Below are 18,835 nucleotides of genomic sequence, written 5' to 3'. Positions count from 1 at the left end.
TAATTGAGCCGCTAATGAGAACAAGAATCATGTCAAGACATAAATGGCTAGTGTCATGACTATGGGGATAAACATTATATATAGGCTAAAACTGTAGAAGACCACTCCAAAATAAGAAGCTATACATTTCACCGGCTTTAAGGAGACAGCTTTTTTTCCTTTAAGGTTACATATGTCGACTAATTACAGAGCTTTGGAAGCGAAATGATTGTCGGTCACAATGACATTGAGTTTGTTGCTTTTCTTTCTTACCACGATTACTCCCTGGTCCTGTTACTGTACATGTATGAAATGAATCTTTTGATTAAAGCCACCTAGTTTTTTAGAACGATCTGAAAGAAAAACATAAACAAATTCAAATGAAGCAGAGTCTACGTATTTTTCGTCATCCACCCGTGCCATATCAGTCCTTGACATCGGTGTCTATGTCGGTCAAGAAAGAACTTTCGTCAGTCTCTTGTCGTTATAGACCCGCTTACTTAGTCAAAAAATTGGTTTATAATGGGCAGTTTGTAGCATCTTGTCTTAAAGCTTTTAACCCTCACTGACAGAGTTTGCAAACCGACGACGTCTAGAAAACACGTAGAGACTACACCGAATAGACACTGTGTCAGATGCCTGGGGCATATGAGTGTTTCTTGAGTTTATCAGGAAAACGTCTGTCACCAAAACTATATTATGCATAATTTATTGGTTAAGAATATATGAAAGTCATATATTTGAACTGCGGATAAAGACGTGAATGAAAGTGATCCTCGCAGTAATTTGCACTACTTAGGCAGTAGTGAAAATAAGGCCTGAAAAAAATTCAGGCCTGTACGGGATTTGAACCCATGACCTCTGCGATACCGCTCTCTGTTTATTTAGAACCAACTTCATGACCAGCTCCCAGTTGGCTTGTTAGCTCAGTTGGTAGAGCTATTGTTCAGAAACTAAGGCAGACTGGTTCACTCACACATGACTCAAATTATATTGAAAAAAAAATTAATGATTTTTGTTCTTGGGATATAATTCAGCACACGATTTTCCGAAACAGTGCACGCGCGGAAGAATTTTTATTTTAGGTAAGTTATTAATTTTGATTCTCGCCTCAGCTTATAACTGCTGCATTAAAAAATTGTCATATTCATCTGTTGTGACAAATGTTGTTCAACTGAAACTGACAATGCTCCGTCAATAGGTGCTTCAATAACGCGATCTTATCTCGCCAAGGGGATAAAACAATCAACTGAATGATACATTTACCTTTGTTGGGCCAGCTTTTCCATTGTCTTTTGAACATATGGAGCACAGGTTTTATGTGTAATCGATTTTTAAACTGCGGGATCATCATGGTTTAATAGAAGAATGGAAAACACGCAGAAAAGGGCGGAAAAAGAACATTATGATGCGACCAGTTCTACGTTGATTTGAGGAATCTAGTTCTGTTAAGGATCGATTGTTAGACAGGCATATCTTATAAATCCTCTGTCGAAATTGGACATTTGAGAAAATCATGTTTATTTGAACAGATAAGGCGCCCTTTCGTCGTTCTTTATAGCAGGCGTTTCCTTTGTTTACTTTTAAGTTCAGATCGTTTGTGTCGCGTCCCTCTCACATTTTTTCATCTTTGTTGTTTAATCTCACTGACAATTTGAAACTCTAAGGGAAAAAGAGAAAAGGGGGAAATGAGGGGAGTTGATCGATCATAGCCATACAATACTAAGTTTTTTACAACATAAATATGATTATAGCTGCATTAAGCGGACAGCCAATTAACTCTCGCTGATTTCCACTAAATACTAAGTGTTCGCTTGGTGCAAGTTCCTCTAATCGCAGATAATTAGGACGATAAACCATATGCCCCGTCTCCTACATCTCCTCCTTACTGGTTAGCGGGGGACGATGAAGAACCCACGAAATTCTCCTAAAGATTAGGGAGCTTAGCTCCCATTGTTGAGGTCTAGCCTTATTAAGATCTAAAGATTCACAATAAATTTTTTCTACCTTGAAAGAGATGACCAATTGAGGAAAAATTAGGAGGAAGAAGAAGAAGAAGAATTGACCTGCGCAAAGATCGAATAGAAATTTTGATCTTCGTTTCAAACTCCTTCTCTTAGTGCTCCTGTGTGGCTATTAATTCAATAGTCTTCATAGAAGAAAGAACATCAAGTCATTGGTGCAAACTCTTCCATGCTGAGTTTATTTTTTCTTCGATAAGAATTCGTTACGATTTACCTATGTCATAATTACGTCCACTTATCTACGGTCATCGACACTGATGAAAACTGTTACCATCAGAGGGTTATCCTTGATATTTATCTAGCTGTAATTCTTTGTATTGTTGTCATTATTTATTTCATCTGTTCATATTTTTTTTATAAGCTCGAATCTTTTCTTCTTATGGTTGCAACTCGCCTGGCGTTGTTCTCCAGTGCCATGGACGCCATTCCAGCATTACTAATTGAAAATTTCATCACTAAGGTAGTCTTGCCAAGCATGCTAAACACAGCCCTTCTAAATCTCCTGTATTTTATAGAGTAGATGATAGGATTACAGCAACTGTTCATAAAGCCTACAAGCATAGCTAAGGCGCCATACGGTCCTTCAACTTTTTGCCCTGTTCCGATCTCAACGAAGAGTAAGATACAAAATGGAGACCAGCATATGAGGTACACTAAAGTTACTATTATCAATGTGGCCAATCCCTTATTTCGTTTTAATTTCCTCGACTCTCTATTGTTTACCGGCTGCCTTTGGGTGCTAGGTGTAACATCCTCAATGCGTTGAAGTTGACTTCGGATTACCCGCGCAATCTTCCAATACACGTATACCATCGTCATCAAAGCTACTCCATACGTTCCTGAAACAACGGAAATTGCGAAAGCAAAGTTTAATCCATACCTGGACCAATCTTCTACCTTACATGTCCCAATATAGGTAACAAAGCACTCGTATGAGCTCACTCCAAATAAGGGCAGGAATGCCCAAACGGCAGAGTATCCCCACAAGACAAAACACAAGCAAATGGCGCGCGATTTTGTCATCTCAAGCGGATAAAACAGTGGACGAGCGACTGCCAGGTATCGATCAATGGAAAGCATCATCAGGTGCATTATAGACGAAATGCAAAAGAGAAAGGTTGAAAACCCATTACAAACGCCCCATATCTTTCCACATCTCCACCAACCGCTGTGAACAGCATCCACAGCGCACGGCATTACAAGTATGGCCACAAGTAGATCCGCAATCGACAGAGAAAACAAAAGGTGAGAGTTGACGATGGAGTTGAGAGCCCTTGAGTAACGAAGTACAATCATTACAGTAATATTTCCGATCATTGTCAAAGCAAGAACAAAGATCATTATGATCATAATGAGAATAGTCCAGCCGTGGGGTAGGTTAACAAGCTTGACGTTGTCTTTACTTTCGGTAAAGTTTTTAACCATTACTGTCCCGTTCATGACGTCTCCTGTAAAGAAAATGTAGATCGAAATAATTTTGGTCATAGGCTATTAATGCAAGTCAAGTATGTTGATTTTGCAAATATATGGACCCTTAGCGCAAAAAAATGTACTTTTCTGAAACAACTTAAGTCATTTTATTGGTGCTGCATCAACCTTCCTTTTAGAAAACAACAAACCTCGTTATGAAACCTATAAAAAATTAAAATTAATTAAAAAATTTAGCAATGAAGCCGTCCTCCTCAGTAATTTACCAGTTTACTTAGAAGCACTAGCAAAAATCAAAGAAAGAGAGGAGCTCAGCTTTCCCGAGAGTAAAGCTATTTGAGAAGGGGAAGCAATGATTTTGGTGAAAAACGAGTTTTAAAAGCGAAGGCCTTAGATATTGCGTAATGTTTCACTAAACCATCTTCGCTTAGTCGGCTACACAAGCAGCAGCATGCTCCATGATCTGAACTACCTCAAAAGTAGGTCCTGGCTGAGCTAACTGATTTTTAGGAGTAAGCTCGATCGGAATGAAAAGACTTGCAAGATTGTCCTTTGAAGAAAATTTTTGTCACCGACTCGTTCACTACTTCACGTTTTCAATCAATACTTAACGAGTTTATTTATAGCAGCGTTTTGTACCATCTTGAAATATTATCCACATTTGCATATTAGCTTAGAAAAGTTTACCTACCAAACTGAATTCTTCATCTGCCGTTTTTTCTGGATTCAAAAGTTATGATGATGTTGACTCGGAAACTTGAGAAGTTAAATGCTTTCAGGAAAATAATCGAAAAATTTACAAATGCAACATTTATCGGACATGTTTTCCTAGATTCAGTGATTAAGATGATAAACTTCGATATATCATTGAATGAGAGAAAACTTTTTGACCACATTTTTACCGGCCTTTTTACCCTCGACTCTAAGAAATCGTGACTAATCGTTCAATAAAATTAAAAGTTTAAATATTATCTCGTAAATAATTAATAATAGTCTGACCAAGAAAGCTAGAGGTATCATGGAGGAAAACACGAAATTATTATTATTATTAATTAGTGCCTGAGAAATATTGGACTACTAAGTAAACTCAAATGATTATCTCGGTTCTTGTCTGCACATTTATAGACAGCGGACAGCTACAGCTATCATATATAAAACTTAAAAGTGAACGAGAGAATACGAGTGAACTTACATATCAACTAAACATTACAGCTGATGGTTTAAACATGTCAAATGTTGATTGAAGCAGGTGCTCAACGGAGCTGAGGGAAAGTGACAATTATTTTTCCCAAATTTACACTGCTTCTAACTCTTCCGAAAACTGATATGAATCTAATGGCAGATTTGAGGCTGTTGAGATATCTGGCGATGTCACTGAACATAAAAAATCCGGTATCTTGAAAACAAGCTTGAATATCAATGGCGTAGATGTTTTCAGATACATTCTTTGTACCGTTCTAGTTGGAATATAAGGACCTTTAATCCGGCTGACTAGTCTGGTTTCACTTATCACATCTCTCTACGAAACTTTTCTGACAATGTTTACGTTCCCAAACATTTTTTCGTCGATACAAGTCAGCCTCGGCAGTAGCAGTTATTTAGGTCTGCCAGTAACCTGTGGCGCACGTTATGCAATTATTCAACTTTGAACTGAAGTAAGGTTTACGAAATGAAATTAAGAAAAACTTTACCTTAAGAAAGGAAGGCCACAGTGAAAATCGACAGCAGGAACCAAAAACTTAAATTTCTCCTTAAATCCAATTTCTCCTTAAAAAAACGATTGAGCAACTCGAAGTTACAGTGAGTTAAGAGTGTCTTATCTGTCACATGAAGTCTCAAACTGTTTTCATTTTTTCCAGGTGTCCTTCTTCTTATTATGGACAGAGCAATGATTTTGAACTTTTTATCGTTGAACCGCGGAATTTTACAAGCTATAGTGAAATACAGCTATATTTTGCTTTTAACTCGTTTGATAGGTACGGTCTAGAGCGACTTCCTATTTACATCTAATTGAATAACGTGGGCGACACAAACTCACCTACTAATTGGCTAGAGGCTGAAAGATGACAGCCATTAAAAAAAAAACAAAAAAAAACTAGCCAATTAGTTAATAAAACAGAGAGCTGTCTTCCTCTACCAGTAATAACATTTATAAACCGGAATATGTTTGAAACACACCACCAGCTAATGAGTTATTACAACGTAGTGCTGTCTTTCAAAGCTAAGAATAAGCCAGAATAGATTTTAGCCAAACGGCCTCGAAGGACCTCGTAGGACAGGTGAGAAAGATGGGCAGTAATCCTCTTTTTCATAAAATGGTTGTTTTGAAACAGACTTGGATCAAAGGATCGATGCAAAGCGCGCCCTCGTCGGCTTAAAAAGCGCAGCCTTAACTAAGTTTGAGACAATTTAAACCGATGAATGACGGACAAGTCTCTAGCTTGCTTAATTGCATGTTGACGAGCCTAAACCAAATTGAATATTTATACAGTGGTTCTGAAGACAAACTTGAAAAACTACTCTGAATTTGGCAGTGATCTAGACGAAATTTACATTACTTTATACAGGTTGAAAAACTCGAAATAGACAAACTCAATACAATGAAACCAAGCAGAAAAACTAAACAAAACTATAAAACGAAACAAAAGTGAAAAAAAAAATGAATAGAGAGAAATGGGTCTGAACGGACAGGATTAACCTGAATTATACGGCGATGTACCTCAACTAGAAAATTAATTTCCATCGTACTGCAAGCCGATCAAAAATCAACACTAATCAACAGAACTAACATTGCATTTCGAGCCCGTCTAAAGTTCCGAAAAGAGGGAGATCTATCCTTATTTCCTTGATAACGATTGTTTCCTGCGTGACACTTAAAACACGCTTGTAAGATAGTGACTTTCCACGGGCGTTAAGTTTGAAGTTATATTTAGAACCAGTATTTGTTATTCAGATATCTAGTAACGCACTGTGCATTTTTAACTGTAAGTATTCTTGATCAGTTTTGCGAACTTAAGGCCTCCTTGAGGAATGAAATGTGTTTCTAGGCTTTCCAAGACCTTTTCTAGCCATTTCAGGCCTATTTTCGCTATCTAATATTCAATTCAGATGGTTTACAAGACTATTCCAGTTTCAGGTAGTAGCAAAACCCTTTAAGTGACAGAGTTGTGTACTGAGTCCCGAGCGAATCGATAAGGAACTGCATCATTTCACTATAGAGTTCATGAAGGATTGACGCCGGACGAAATTTTCTAATTTTAATGAACTAATTTTCTTTTCTCTCCTATAAGCAACAACGATTACAGTATAAATCACTACTTGAACGTCTTATCTTATCGCATTTTTTAGCAGAGGAAAACCAAACTTAGGGACTCAATGGGATGATAGCTTTAACGGATTGCAATTAATTTTTTTTTCCAGTTTTGACAGTTGGCAGTTAGATTCTGTGGCCTTCGGCGGTTGATGATTAATATTGAACAATTTCCTCTTGATTTAAACAATTGGAACTTTTAACAGTACCTGGATTTAATTTTTAAACAAAAGTGCGGCTGAATAAAAATTTTTTTGGTCTTGTCATTAGCGTGGGACGAAGAATTTATCTGAGTTCCCACAAGGAACCGAACTTTGCACTTCAGTACCTTACTGGGCCAAAGAGAACTGTATAGTGTACTATTGGCCTATTAAGATACTCCAAACAGTGTTCCTAAACGGACTAAAACGCGATCCATATGCGATAGAAACAACGATGCAGCAAGGTTCATTGTAATTCAGTATTTTCACGAAGTAGTGCATTCGAAAAAACTGTTGAGTTTCTTTACAAACCATTTTCAATGGCGTCTTCGTAACACAAACTTCAGGCCATAAGCAGGAGTCATGTTCACGGTCACCTCATGCTCTAGGCTTGGGCTGCCTGTGGTCCAAAATGTTCGTTACTATCATTGACAAATTTAAAAGGGGGATATATCATGAATTACGCCAAGGTTTGCTGTTCGATCACTCTCGAGTAAAACAGCAATATTTTACGAGAACGGTAATTGAGTGAAACCTGCAATAATGAAACAGTCATTATTTTGTCTAAATCGTGTGCGTTTAATAGTTTCTATTCAATGATAAGAAAATATTGTTTAGGAGAGTGTCATTCATGAAAATCATTGCTTGTAGTGGAATTGCCTTCTCTGAGTTATTTGTGTCAATATTTGAGCAATAGGTAGCATGAAAACAACGTCGAGTCTGTTACACAGCCCCTCTATGTTGTATTTATTTACTCTTTAAAAAGCAAATTCAACTTTAAGAGGTGGGTTATTAAATTGGCACGGTCATCGTGTTATATCGTGCAAAGTTGCGAGCAGGATCTTAACACGTTCCTTTGTTCCTACCGTGCGAAACAAGACAATGACTGCGAAGTTAATGAGGCAAGTAAATAAAACGCAGCTAACGTGTTAAAAGCTCGTTCTTTGTCGTCAGGGTGCGTTCACCTTATTCCCTGAAATCCTGTGGAGGGTCACATTTAGAAAATAATCGTTGAATATTTATGAATATCGAATGTCGAGCTCTTAAAATGATCTTGAACTTGCTCTTTTATAACTTTTCAAACGCTTGATTCTCTTCTTCCTAAGGTTTGAACTCTCTTGACAGTATACTCTTGAACCATGGAAGACATTCCAGCGTTATTAGTAGCTGAAAATTTCAATACGAAGTCAGTCTTGCCAATCATGCTTAACACAGCCCTCCTAAATCTCCGGTATTTTATGGAATAGATGATAGGGTTACAGCAACTGTTCGTAAATCCAACGAGCATAGCTACGGCGCCATACGGTCCTTGGACCTTTCGACCAGTTCCAATCTCAACGAAGAGCAAGATACAAAATGGTGACCAGCATATGAGATACACTAAAGTTACTATCATTAAAGTAACCACTCCTTTACTTCTTTTAAATTTCCCAGTCGTATTATTCTCTTTGTTATAAACTGTCTGCTTTTTGTTGTTATTTCTAACAACCTCAATACGTTGAAGTTGACTTCGGATTACCCGCGCAATCTTCCAGTATACAAAAACCATCGTTATTAAAGCTAGTCCGTAGGTTCCTGTAACAACGGAAATTGCAAAAGCAAAGTTTAACCCATACTTGGACCAGTCCTCTGGCTTACATGTGCCAATGTAGTTAATGAAACACTCGTAGGAGCTCACCCCAAATAAGGGCAAGAAAGCCCAAACGGCAGAGTATATCCACAGTACAAAACACAACCAAATGGCGCGCGACTTTGTCATTTCAAGTGGATACAACAGTGGACGAGCGATTGCGAGGTATCGGTCAATCGAAAGCATCATTAGGTGCATGATCGATGAGATGCAAAAAAGAAAGTTTCCAAACCCGTTACAAATGCCCCATATTCTTCCACATCTCCACCAACCGCTGTTTACAGCGTCCAAAGCGCACGGCATTACAAGAATGGCCACAAGAAGATCTGCAATTGACAGAGACACTAAAAAGTAGGAGTTAACGATGGAGTTGAGAGCGCTTGAGTAACGAAGGACAATCATAACAGCAAAATTTCCAACGATTGTTAAAACAAGAACCAAGGACATAATGATCATAATGAGAATAGTCCAGCTGTGAGGTAGATTAACGAGCTTGATGTTGTCTTCCCCCTTGGTAGAGCTTTGCTTCATTAATGTGTCATTCATAACGACTTCTGCCTAAACACAAAATGATGAATTAAGATTAAATTAACCATAATAACTGTTTCTCACATAGCTTTTTGATAAATGAAGAAGTTAACTGTTAAATTATTGGTGCAAGGATGGCAATTTCCCCACCATAAATTCATGCAGCATGCAACTTCAGTTTTTAATCGCGGTGCTGAACACTGTGCATATGAACGCTCGCAAAGATATTTTTGTCTAAAATTTGTTTCACTTTGACGTTAGCAACTATGTCTGCTGCAGACTTCAAATATGCCTTATGTGATGCTATGATTAAGAATTGTAGGCTCTAAAAAGTATAAAACGCAAAACCTAAATTTAATGATAAATCTCTCGTATACATGCACTGAGACTATAAAGGTACCTGATTCGGTTTAAATTCAATCAATCAGAAAAAAAATATCCTCACCCCACGAAAACGAATTATCGGTATTTTCAAGGTAACTAAACTCGCTTCTCTTTAAATCTCTTGCAAACCAATTTGGTCGTTCTCAGGGTGAAGAGAACTAATATAAATTAGTATTTGAGTTTGACAAGTTGATTCGACATGCTGACTATTCCAAATTATTTTTGACATCTGAAATATTGATTCAAAAATATATACTAAATTTTGGGCTATTTACCTATCTAAAATTGAAGTATACCGAAGTGGTTAAAGTCGCAGAGTGAAAGTGTTTTCAAGAGTTTTTTTATGCCCATAACAAAATAAAATTATCTTTGATAGCCATCGAAACCTGAAATGTTTTGCAGTGTAATAAATGTTTGACGGAAATGTTCTATAATTGGAATTCACTGGTTTTTCATCTTAGCTTAATACCCCCTAAGATTTCGGAAATCGTTTTTCCTTTAGGCCACTGAAATTTAGACAAGGTCAGAAAAGGTGATCGATGGAGACGATTTTTGGATTTTCCTTTACTGCAAAAGACATTTTGTATAAATGCAAATCGTTAACGTTGTTTTCGTGTCAAAAAGGGGATTTCTGAATGTTTAAAAAGATAGTTCCGGCTATAGATGATGATGTTGTGGTTTTGTTTGAGCTAATGAACTTGATTGATGATTGCATTTCCAAGGTCTTCCCTTCATTTTCAAGAAATTGTTTTTGAAAAATAGCAAAGGAAATTTTCGCATTTGTTAGTAGTTTTCAAGTCAACTGATTTATGAAAAGCTATGGCCATTGCCACAGGGACAACAAGGGTTTCGAATAATTTCGACAAACTGCAAAAATTTCTTTCTGACAATATAAAGTGCATTTTTCGATAAGAGTTACTTTCGTAAACGAAGACGTGAAAGTTAATATCATCATCTTAGTGCGCAAAATTTTAAGGGTAGAAGGGTGCGAATAATGAGAAACTGGCAAAAAATCTTTTTTTGTGTGATCTTTGCTTAGCTTCAGGAATATACAAGACACTACCGATAGAAACTAAAGGGGCACATCTTTCGCATTTTAAACTACACCTTAGGCAATGAAGGGTCCATTCATCTTAGCTGTATGCTATCGCTCACAGTTTTGATTGATTTTGTTATTACGTTCATGAATATGAAAGCTGAAAATCCTTTGTGTAACTGATCAAGAAGACTTGATGAATGTTATTTTGCATTCTCACCAATCGCAAAACTTCTGAAAATTAGCGATAAAGTAGTAGATTCCCGAGTTGAAAATAAACACCTTCCTACCAAGATATATTCGAAAGGGCTACCATTTTAAATCGCTATGGATTCACGTCTTATTCATATATTTGAAAATTTGCCCTTCACCACAAACTGAATGTCTTTATCTGATTGGCTAAATCATGGACTTAGAACACCATATGTGCTCCAAAAAGCATGAGACAAGAAATGGAAATTGACTGATAATTTGAGAGTACAGTTCAAGTGAACATGGCACACTGTATCCGGTGCTTCCAAGGGCTTTTTTCGCTCCTTGTAGTCGAGAACTTTAAAATAAAATTTTTTAATACATCTCTCTTAAAGTATAGATTATAAAGTAAATATGGAAGCGAGCTTCGCAGTAATGAACACTACTCAAGTAGTAGTGAAAATAAGGCCTGAAAAAAATTTAGGCCTGTACGGGATTTGAACCTATGACCTCTGCGATATCGAAAGAAACCCCATGGGTTTAACTGGAACCAACATAATGGCCAGCTCCCAATTGTCTTGTCAGCTCAGTAGGTAGAGTACTGCGAAGATCGCTTCCACGCATATTTCTTTAACGGCAGTTCACAGTATGATTTTCATATATTTAAACTCATTTAAAAATGAATGTCTGCCACTTGTGAGATTTTAAAAATTCTGTCCGATTTTTGAATCAAAATATGTCTCGCATGTTCTCTATTGACCTCTCACTATGGCTATTGTGCAATTGCGTGATAAACCTGGGTTTTGCCTTACCTTTCTTGATACTTCACAGTATGGGTTGTTTAACAGGATGTCACCTTCGTTCACACCTATATTCCGATACTTTTTTCCACGATTTACGGTTTTCCTTTGCCGCGCCAAAATTTTTCTGTTAATTGCACCAAGGTGAATGGCACTTTTTATTCATATTCAGATCCAAGAGCTCCTTGAAAATGAATCTATGCAAATGTTCATCTTTAGCTTTTATGATGTTGATCACTTTCTATAAGACAAATTGATAATCAGCCTCTCGTCATAATACAACTCTCACAAAGACTGCCGCGTTGGCCAAGTCGCCGCAAAATAATCTCCCTTTATAATAACAGAATGGCAATTTTAGGGTAGAATTCCTTTAAGTTGTTCAAGTGTGCGAGTAATCAATGAAAGCCGAACATATACTTTTTATAACAGAGGACGAAATATGCCTGTGCCATTTTCATATTTTAAATGACCCCTACAATGCACTGTATTGCCACTTTCTGTTATGGCCCGAGGGCATAATAAAACAATTATATGATAAGATTTGTAGCCATACGCATAAATTACATAAAGTTACATTTATTTATTATTTTCTGTAAGTTCTTTCCGTGGCATAGTCCTTAGCTTGTGTTGCTTGGCAACGAACAAAGGTAAACGTAAGAAAACATGAAATATTACCATAAAGTAAATGAAGTATTATCTGCTTCCATCTTTTAGTTTCTGTTCTCGGTTGAAATGTTGGCGGAAGCTAAAACATAGATTGCAAATTGATGGATCCTAACAAAATATACTATTTCAATCTTAAAGCAGTTGTTTGTGAAACTGTAACACGGCTCTAGATATAGCAGTACTGTTGGAGAAGATACCAACAGATGGAAGAAATTTGAAGTGCATTACAGAAGTTGCGCATTTTCTAAAAATCCTATGTGAAATGCTGACGAAACCCTCACTACATGCGCAAAACAATTATGTTTTTTTTTTCCAGCACTAATTCTGTTTTTCCTTCATGCCGGCTGATAACTTTCGTAATCGAGGTACACGCAGGTTTTTAATCATCAGTTGGGAAATATTTCTGTTGGCGACCAGCTTGTTTTCCATTCCATATTGTTTACATCTTTTTTCAGAGTTGTCAACCTGACAATTTCCTTTTCTCGTGATATTCCCGAAGTCAAAAGGCGATCACACTTAGCCATTTTTCTCCTCAATATTTTTCATTTAGATAGTTTTCTTGCGGTCGCAAAGAAGTAAAAATTTCCAATTTTTTTTTTAATGGAATTATTCTACATGGTGGTTATGTCACAAAAATTTAAAAAATATTTAATTCCAAAAATAATGTCAATAACATTTTGACGGTCACCCAAAGCTACATTGGTAGGATAACGAGGCCGAGTTAAAAAATATCCATCCTTCTTAATATTTTATAATGTACGAAGTCGTGATTAGTTCAGCCATTAGCATTTGCCACCGTGAGAAGGGGCCACATGCAGTTCATGATCAGTGAAAAAAATTTTTGACAGTCACCCGAGTTTACAATGTAAGGACAACAAGAGTGATCTTAAAACCTCGTATCTTTCTCATTTTGTTTTCTCACGCGACGATATCGACATTGCTGATCCTAGCTGTCTGCGAAACGCTTGTAACATATGAACCTAGTTATGTCCCGTTGCATTATGAGGTTCTTTAAAACTCATTGGTAGAGCATGGAAGCGCTAACTGATCTAAACGTCTAAGGTGCGATTCAGCAAATGGGTTTTAGACTTTTTCTTTGTCGCATGGTCGGACAAAACGAAAAACATAATATTTTGCAAAAGAGGATCTTAATTACGTCTCTCGGATTCTCAGATCGCTGTAATTTGACCTACCTAATCTCCTGAAATCAAATGTCACCACAGTTTTGCGAATGTTAGAAAGTTATTGTCTTCTTGGACGTTATAATTAGTACTTGTTGCTTGTGTTTAAGACCATATTATATTTTTAATGTTTTTTCCCAAGGGAAACGGTTCCCCCCCTCTGAGGGTCTCAATATTGCTCCTTAGAAAGTCGAGGAAAACAAAGACTCGAAGTTAAATAAATTGAAATAACTCTTTCCCTCGAGAACATAAAAATATATAACGAGATATTTCACACAATCAGATGAAAACAAACAAACCTTCAATAAACGGGCGTTAAAAAGGAAAAAACCTTCTTCCTTCGAAGAATACAAAATGGATCCAAGCAAACGACTCTAAAATGTTGTGTTTCGTCCTCTATGTGTTGCTTGATCATTTTCGTCGGATGTCTTTGGATAGATTAGAAAATTGTATGTAGTTTATACACTGTTACGTTGCTTTCAAGCTAACTTTGTTGATGGTAGGCCAAAGAAAAGGGCGATGTATACAAAATAACCGGGGGATAAAAATAATCTGGGATAAAAGACGCCAACAAATAAATATTGAAAAGAGACTGAGGCTCCAGACCTCACAAACAAATTTTCAATACGTCAATTAAATTTACAAAAACACGAACATGAATAATTTCCCTAGCAAGTTTAATCAATTTAACAATTTTCTTTCCCTGAAATATTTGTGGGGAAATTTGAATTGTATCGCTGATTAAATTCTGCCATTGAAATTTTTACAACTAAGAAACTTACAAAATACTGCAAAATAAAGCTTATCAAGTCACCAAATTTATTAGTCCCAATGAACGTTACAACAAGGAGGTTATATCAAATATGGAAATTATAGTGGTGTTTCAGTGAGCGATGGTTTTGTCAACCTAAGCATTTGTCATTAGAACACCACAAAAATCGCGAATATCAATATTGCATTCGATAGCCTCCAGCATCTGAAAAATGGTGGAAAATTAGTAAACGAAGGATGCGTTATTCCCACTCGCTACACATACTTGCCTCAGATGTACACAATTTTAAATTCAAAACAGTTTTGTGGTTAGTTGAGCAAGTACATGTGAGTCAAGGGAAGAACCTTCCAGAAACTCCCAGATTTCGTATCTTTGATATTGTTTCGATGTCTTAAAAAAGGCGCTAAATATCTGTTTAAAAACTTTTGGCGCAAATCTTAACGAGCCCTATTGTATTTTTTTCCCGGTCGCCGATTTTGAACATTACGCATACCTACCTTTAAGCTTTAACATTCTCACTAATTAAGCGCAACTGTTGCTAGACGAGAAAGCAAACGTTTAAGGGTTTTCACTTAAAAATGTTAGATGTCCGGCGCCATACTCTGTGGTAGCACTGACACCTGACACTGCCGGAGTCTTTTCATGCTTTTCTTTGTAGATTTCATCATAATGCTAAAAGCTGTGCCATACCTTAAAAACAAAACTATCAAGGAGATACTTTCTAATTGCTTTTTGAAGGAAATAAAATGTACGCTGAACGCGTAGTGCCCAAAACTTATCTTAGCAAACAGGTATAATTTCAAACTTTCCCTATCAATACAACCGTCTTTAGAATTTTGTTGCCGCTTCTAAGCAGGGATGTCTTAACTTTCGCATCTGTATTGATCTCGAGTGAACTTTCTATATGTATCTAATTGCCAAATGTCAATAGCTACTCTGAGACCCAACATGACGTCAATCAATTTAAGTAACAAAAGATTTGTATTGTGCAGCCCACACAGAATTCACTTAAAAACTTTATACCACACGATATATTTGTAACATATCTTTAGCTATCCCTTTTCCCTTTCACCGTCTATGAGGCTCTTCCTCCACAGTTTAGGAAGCTTTTTCAATCACTCTTTCGTTGACTTTCGTATAAGCAAGAAACCCGAAAGGCTTGTTGTTAATGTAATCAGTTCATGAGTGGGTGTGTTGTTTCCTCGCTGTGTGCTTTCTTCAATTCGATGTGCCCTCTTTCGCGAAATTAGTGTGAATAAAATTAACGGAGAATGAATGCAATTTTTTCCCATGACTATAACGATCTTTACATGAAACACAAAATACACGAAATGTTCAGAACTAGATATCCTCTTTGATTTGAAAGCAGTGAAAACAGTTGACAGAAAGAAATAGTCGTATTCGGTTGTCTTACTACGTATTAGCACTCTATGTATTCAGTCGTCGTTGTTATTATCTTTCAGACCATGAAAGTGTTTGCTTTTTTGTTTCTTCTCTATTTGCTTGGGTGACCTCTTTTTCCATTGAAATACCAGCTCAAGGGATGTAATTTAACAAACAGAAAAACCAAACTCAATTGAAAGGTTTCAATATTGACTTTGGAACGTTTTTCATTTCAACTATTTGAATAGCCTAAGCTTTTTTATTTACCCAAGTGAAAGGTGTTTTTGGATTTTCTCTTTTAGACTTCCATAATCACAGGAACTTGATATCGCAACCTTTGCATTTGCATTCTCAATATTTTCACCCGTATTATTTAATACTTCCTTCGATAGTTCAAAAGTATTGCAAAACAATATAGGTGGATTTGCTAATAATAAGGGCTTGGAAATTTTTGACACCAATTGCGGTTCCGATTCATTTCGACGGATACTTTGTCTTATTTTCAAAAAGTTAGTTGTGTGCTCAAAACGAAGGAAATAAGAGAGAGAGAGAGAGAGAGAGAGAGAGAGAGAGAGAGAGAGAGAGAGAGAGAGAGAGAGAGAGAGAGAGAGGGAAAGAGATTGAATATGCCCTGCAAAAACTGAATAGTGACCCTCGCTCCTGACTCGTGGAAAAAACATGATTTTCCACGAAGCGAAAAGTACCTTTTTGACAATATAGAGAGCTAAAACAGATTTCGAAATTTGTTCACCGCTGAGCTGCAGCGTAGCAAGATTTACTGATTTAAATTTACGAAAACGAACAAAAAAAGGAATAATAAACCACAGAGTGAGCTAATAAATACGATAAATATGTTGCATATCTTAAATAAAAACAGGATAAGGCTTACCGACACACAGAACTTCATTTTCAGTTTGAGGCGTATGGTAAAAGGATATTTTAAATCGCAAATTCAGTGATATCAAGAAGACACAACTGTTGATGATGAATTTGAGCAAAGCCATTCAAATCCGGAAGGTGTACATTTGTTAGCTTGTATCGATTTATTTTCAACCAGTGAAATTCTTCTTAAGTGACAATGGCGTACCTCAAATCAGTTTTGCCAGCCTGTATCCTTTTTTTTACTCTAATTGTACATCTGACTTGTACATGACCCTTGATTTATAAACTTGAATAACAGGAAACGAAATGAAACACAATAATTTGCACTCACCAGGCGAAAATCGTGTTTTGCTCGCTCACGTACTCTAGAAGATTTTTAATTCCGGTCTTGTTTCTTTCAACACTCTGCTTCACAAAGAAAATAATAACCGTTTCGAACTAATGACGTTAGTCTTATTGTATAATTCCAGTTACCACCTCCGAACAATTAACATCTATATTTGCATTTTGAAATTCAAAGTGCTAAAAGTTATCAGCTTTAAATCCATAGTCCGAGTACAGCTTTATTGCGCCAATTAAACCAAGTCCTAAAGGGAAGACGCGGTTACATATATCTGACTGTTAAGTGCCAGTTCATTTAAAAGCCAAGAAGTGATAATTCAAGAAAAACGTAATAATAATCAGAATAAAACCCAGGCGATACCTATCTACAAATCAAAAGACACATAGTAGGTATTTTTTATGACAAAAAAATTGTCGTTGGAGTAATTAGTATTCATACAAATCGCAGCAGTTGACCGATACGTCATCTCCTATATCTCTTTGATTTGATGACTTGAAATAAATATGAAAAAAAATACTTAGAAAGACACAAGTGTGTTCTCGGAATTTATTTGAAATTGAGCTTCGTCGCAACGAATTCTAAACTCTTAGATTGAAGACTTATCACCCAAACAAGCAGCTGACTAAATTATCAAAATAAAAATAGTAGACAACTCTTGCCTTTGGATTGTTGGTAAACTATTGCCCTTTAAAAAGATAAGGAAGGTAAAAATTCACATGTAAATACTTTTTTTTCGGTAAATTTAAGGCCCCATTTAATGTAAAGGGAATAAAGGATAACTGTAAGAAATTTCATGATCCCATTTGTTGTCTACTATGTCATTTCAACTATCCAAGGAGCGATTCTCAGAAGATGCGCTGCTCGAAAAAGTTGTATATTATTTAAATTATTTAACATGCTATCGCATGTATTTGGCTGAACTCCGAAAAAAACGGTTGGGTGGGGGGGGGGGGGGGGGGAGGGGGAGTCATCGAAGAGATGGGAGACCATACGATAAAGCGAACTGCATGGGATAGAAAGAAATAAGGTTTAACCTTTACTGACCGTGTAATGATATGTATGTTCCATCAAATCGATCGTATGGCATCACTAAGTATTTGTACGCGTTTCGTGCGCCTGCATTTAAAAAGGAATTCAGTAAAAGGAATTCAGTAATGATGATGATTATAATAATGATGCACTTATGTTGCGCGTTTCCTTATTGATAATATACATGAAAAAATTACTCAGTTCTGATTGGTTAAGATACATGCAGTTTTCAGGTAATTCAATGCAGAAGAGGGTAAATTCAGTGCAAAGAAGTAACAAACCAGACATTCTGATTGGCCATTAATCAAAGAAACTCACAGATAGCCAATCAAATGCGAGCCTTGGATGTCGCAAGATTTGGATACGCTAAAAATTTGCGAGCGAAATAATGGCCGGCACGTTGATTAAGTTTTCTTTCGCCACCGCAACAACAATATAACTGCTGAAAAACAGCTCTAACAACGAAAACACTGTAAAAAGTACTGTTTTTTAATTGTCCATTTGGAAAAAGTGATGTTTAAAGAGTCTTTAAAAAAGTGAATTGCCAAGGAAATCGAAAATTACGAGCCGATCCAGGTTAGCACTTTGCTCGAGCGATTCTACGCCGAAATGAAAATCAAACATGGTTAAACCTCGCAAACGACGATTCCATTCCATCGAAAGTGATGCGAACACAGACTGAACAATTCCTTGAACTGTTTAGCCGAACTTTGAACTTTTTTGCGCCTTAAAGGTGTGAAAATATCCTTGTATATTACTGTTTTGATCGTACGCGGTTGTTTTAACCGAACGCACAATGTCACCTGCAGGGCTTGAATAAATATTTTTGCACTCGATGCGCGCACTTTGCTTCTGCATAATTATGAGAAGCTATCTCGTATTTTTCATGTATATTATTAATAAGTAATCACATGATTATTCTCGTGCAATTTGGAATAAATAAGCACTTGTTAATTTTTTTAAAGACCACAAATTGCACGAGCCCGTAGGGCGAGAGCAATTTTGTTAGTCTTTTATGTACTTTTAAATTTACTCGTGCTTATTTATTCCAAATTGCACTCGAAATCA

The 18,835-nt window shown here is 36.6% G+C and overlaps 2 protein-coding genes across 5 annotated transcripts; both read right to left on the bottom strand.

Annotated features, from left to right (window-relative positions):
* Positions 1 to 2,159: 2,159 nt before the first annotated feature.
* LOC113678725 (trace amine-associated receptor 1-like) lies at positions 2,160 to 5,643 on the bottom strand. The gene is made up of 2 exons (XM_089211083.1): positions 5,123 to 5,643; positions 2,160 to 3,451 (listed from the first exon to the last, which is right to left on the bottom strand). The coding sequence occupies exon 2, from the start codon at positions 3,441 to 3,443 to the stop codon at positions 2,358 to 2,360; it is 1,086 nt and encodes a 361-aa protein (XP_089067209.1). The 5' UTR covers positions 3,444 to 3,451; positions 5,123 to 5,643; the 3' UTR covers positions 2,160 to 2,357.
* A 1,853-nt stretch (positions 5,644 to 7,496) lies between these two features.
* Positions 7,497 to 18,737, bottom strand: LOC113678710 (trace amine-associated receptor 1). Of its 4 annotated transcripts, XM_089211085.1 has the most exons (3): positions 16,727 to 18,737; positions 11,524 to 11,752; positions 7,497 to 9,129 (listed from the first exon to the last, which is right to left on the bottom strand). In XM_089211085.1, exon 3 carries the CDS (start codon positions 9,115 to 9,117, stop codon positions 8,020 to 8,022), a length of 1,098 nt encoding a protein of 365 aa, XP_089067211.1. In that variant the 5' UTR covers positions 9,118 to 9,129; positions 11,524 to 11,752; positions 16,727 to 18,737; the 3' UTR covers positions 7,497 to 8,019. The 4 variants fall into 4 exon arrangements, with proteins under 4 accessions (XP_089067211.1, XP_027051422.2, XP_089067210.1 ...); XM_027195621.2 differs by lacking the exon at positions 11,524 to 11,752; XM_089211084.1 differs by lacking the exons at positions 11,524 to 11,752; positions 16,727 to 18,737 and adding an exon at positions 16,403 to 16,716.
* Between the last annotated feature and the right edge of the window lie 98 nt (positions 18,738 to 18,835).

The sequence above is a fragment of the Pocillopora damicornis genome, chromosome 7 (genome assembly GCF_964200805.1).
Source record: "Pocillopora damicornis chromosome 7, jaPocDami1.2, whole genome shotgun sequence".
In the NCBI taxonomy this organism is placed as follows: Eukaryota; Metazoa; Cnidaria; class Anthozoa; order Scleractinia; family Pocilloporidae; genus Pocillopora; species Pocillopora damicornis.
The sequence above is the reverse complement of the archived record's forward strand: the minus strand, read 5'-3'. Positions and strand labels throughout refer to the sequence as shown.

Bases quoted from the DNA above. Each gene is read 5' to 3' on its own strand.
- LOC113678725 (XM_089211083.1), bottom strand. From the start codon at position 3,443: ATGAACGGGACAGTAATGGTTAAAAACTTTACCGAAAGTAAAGACAAC.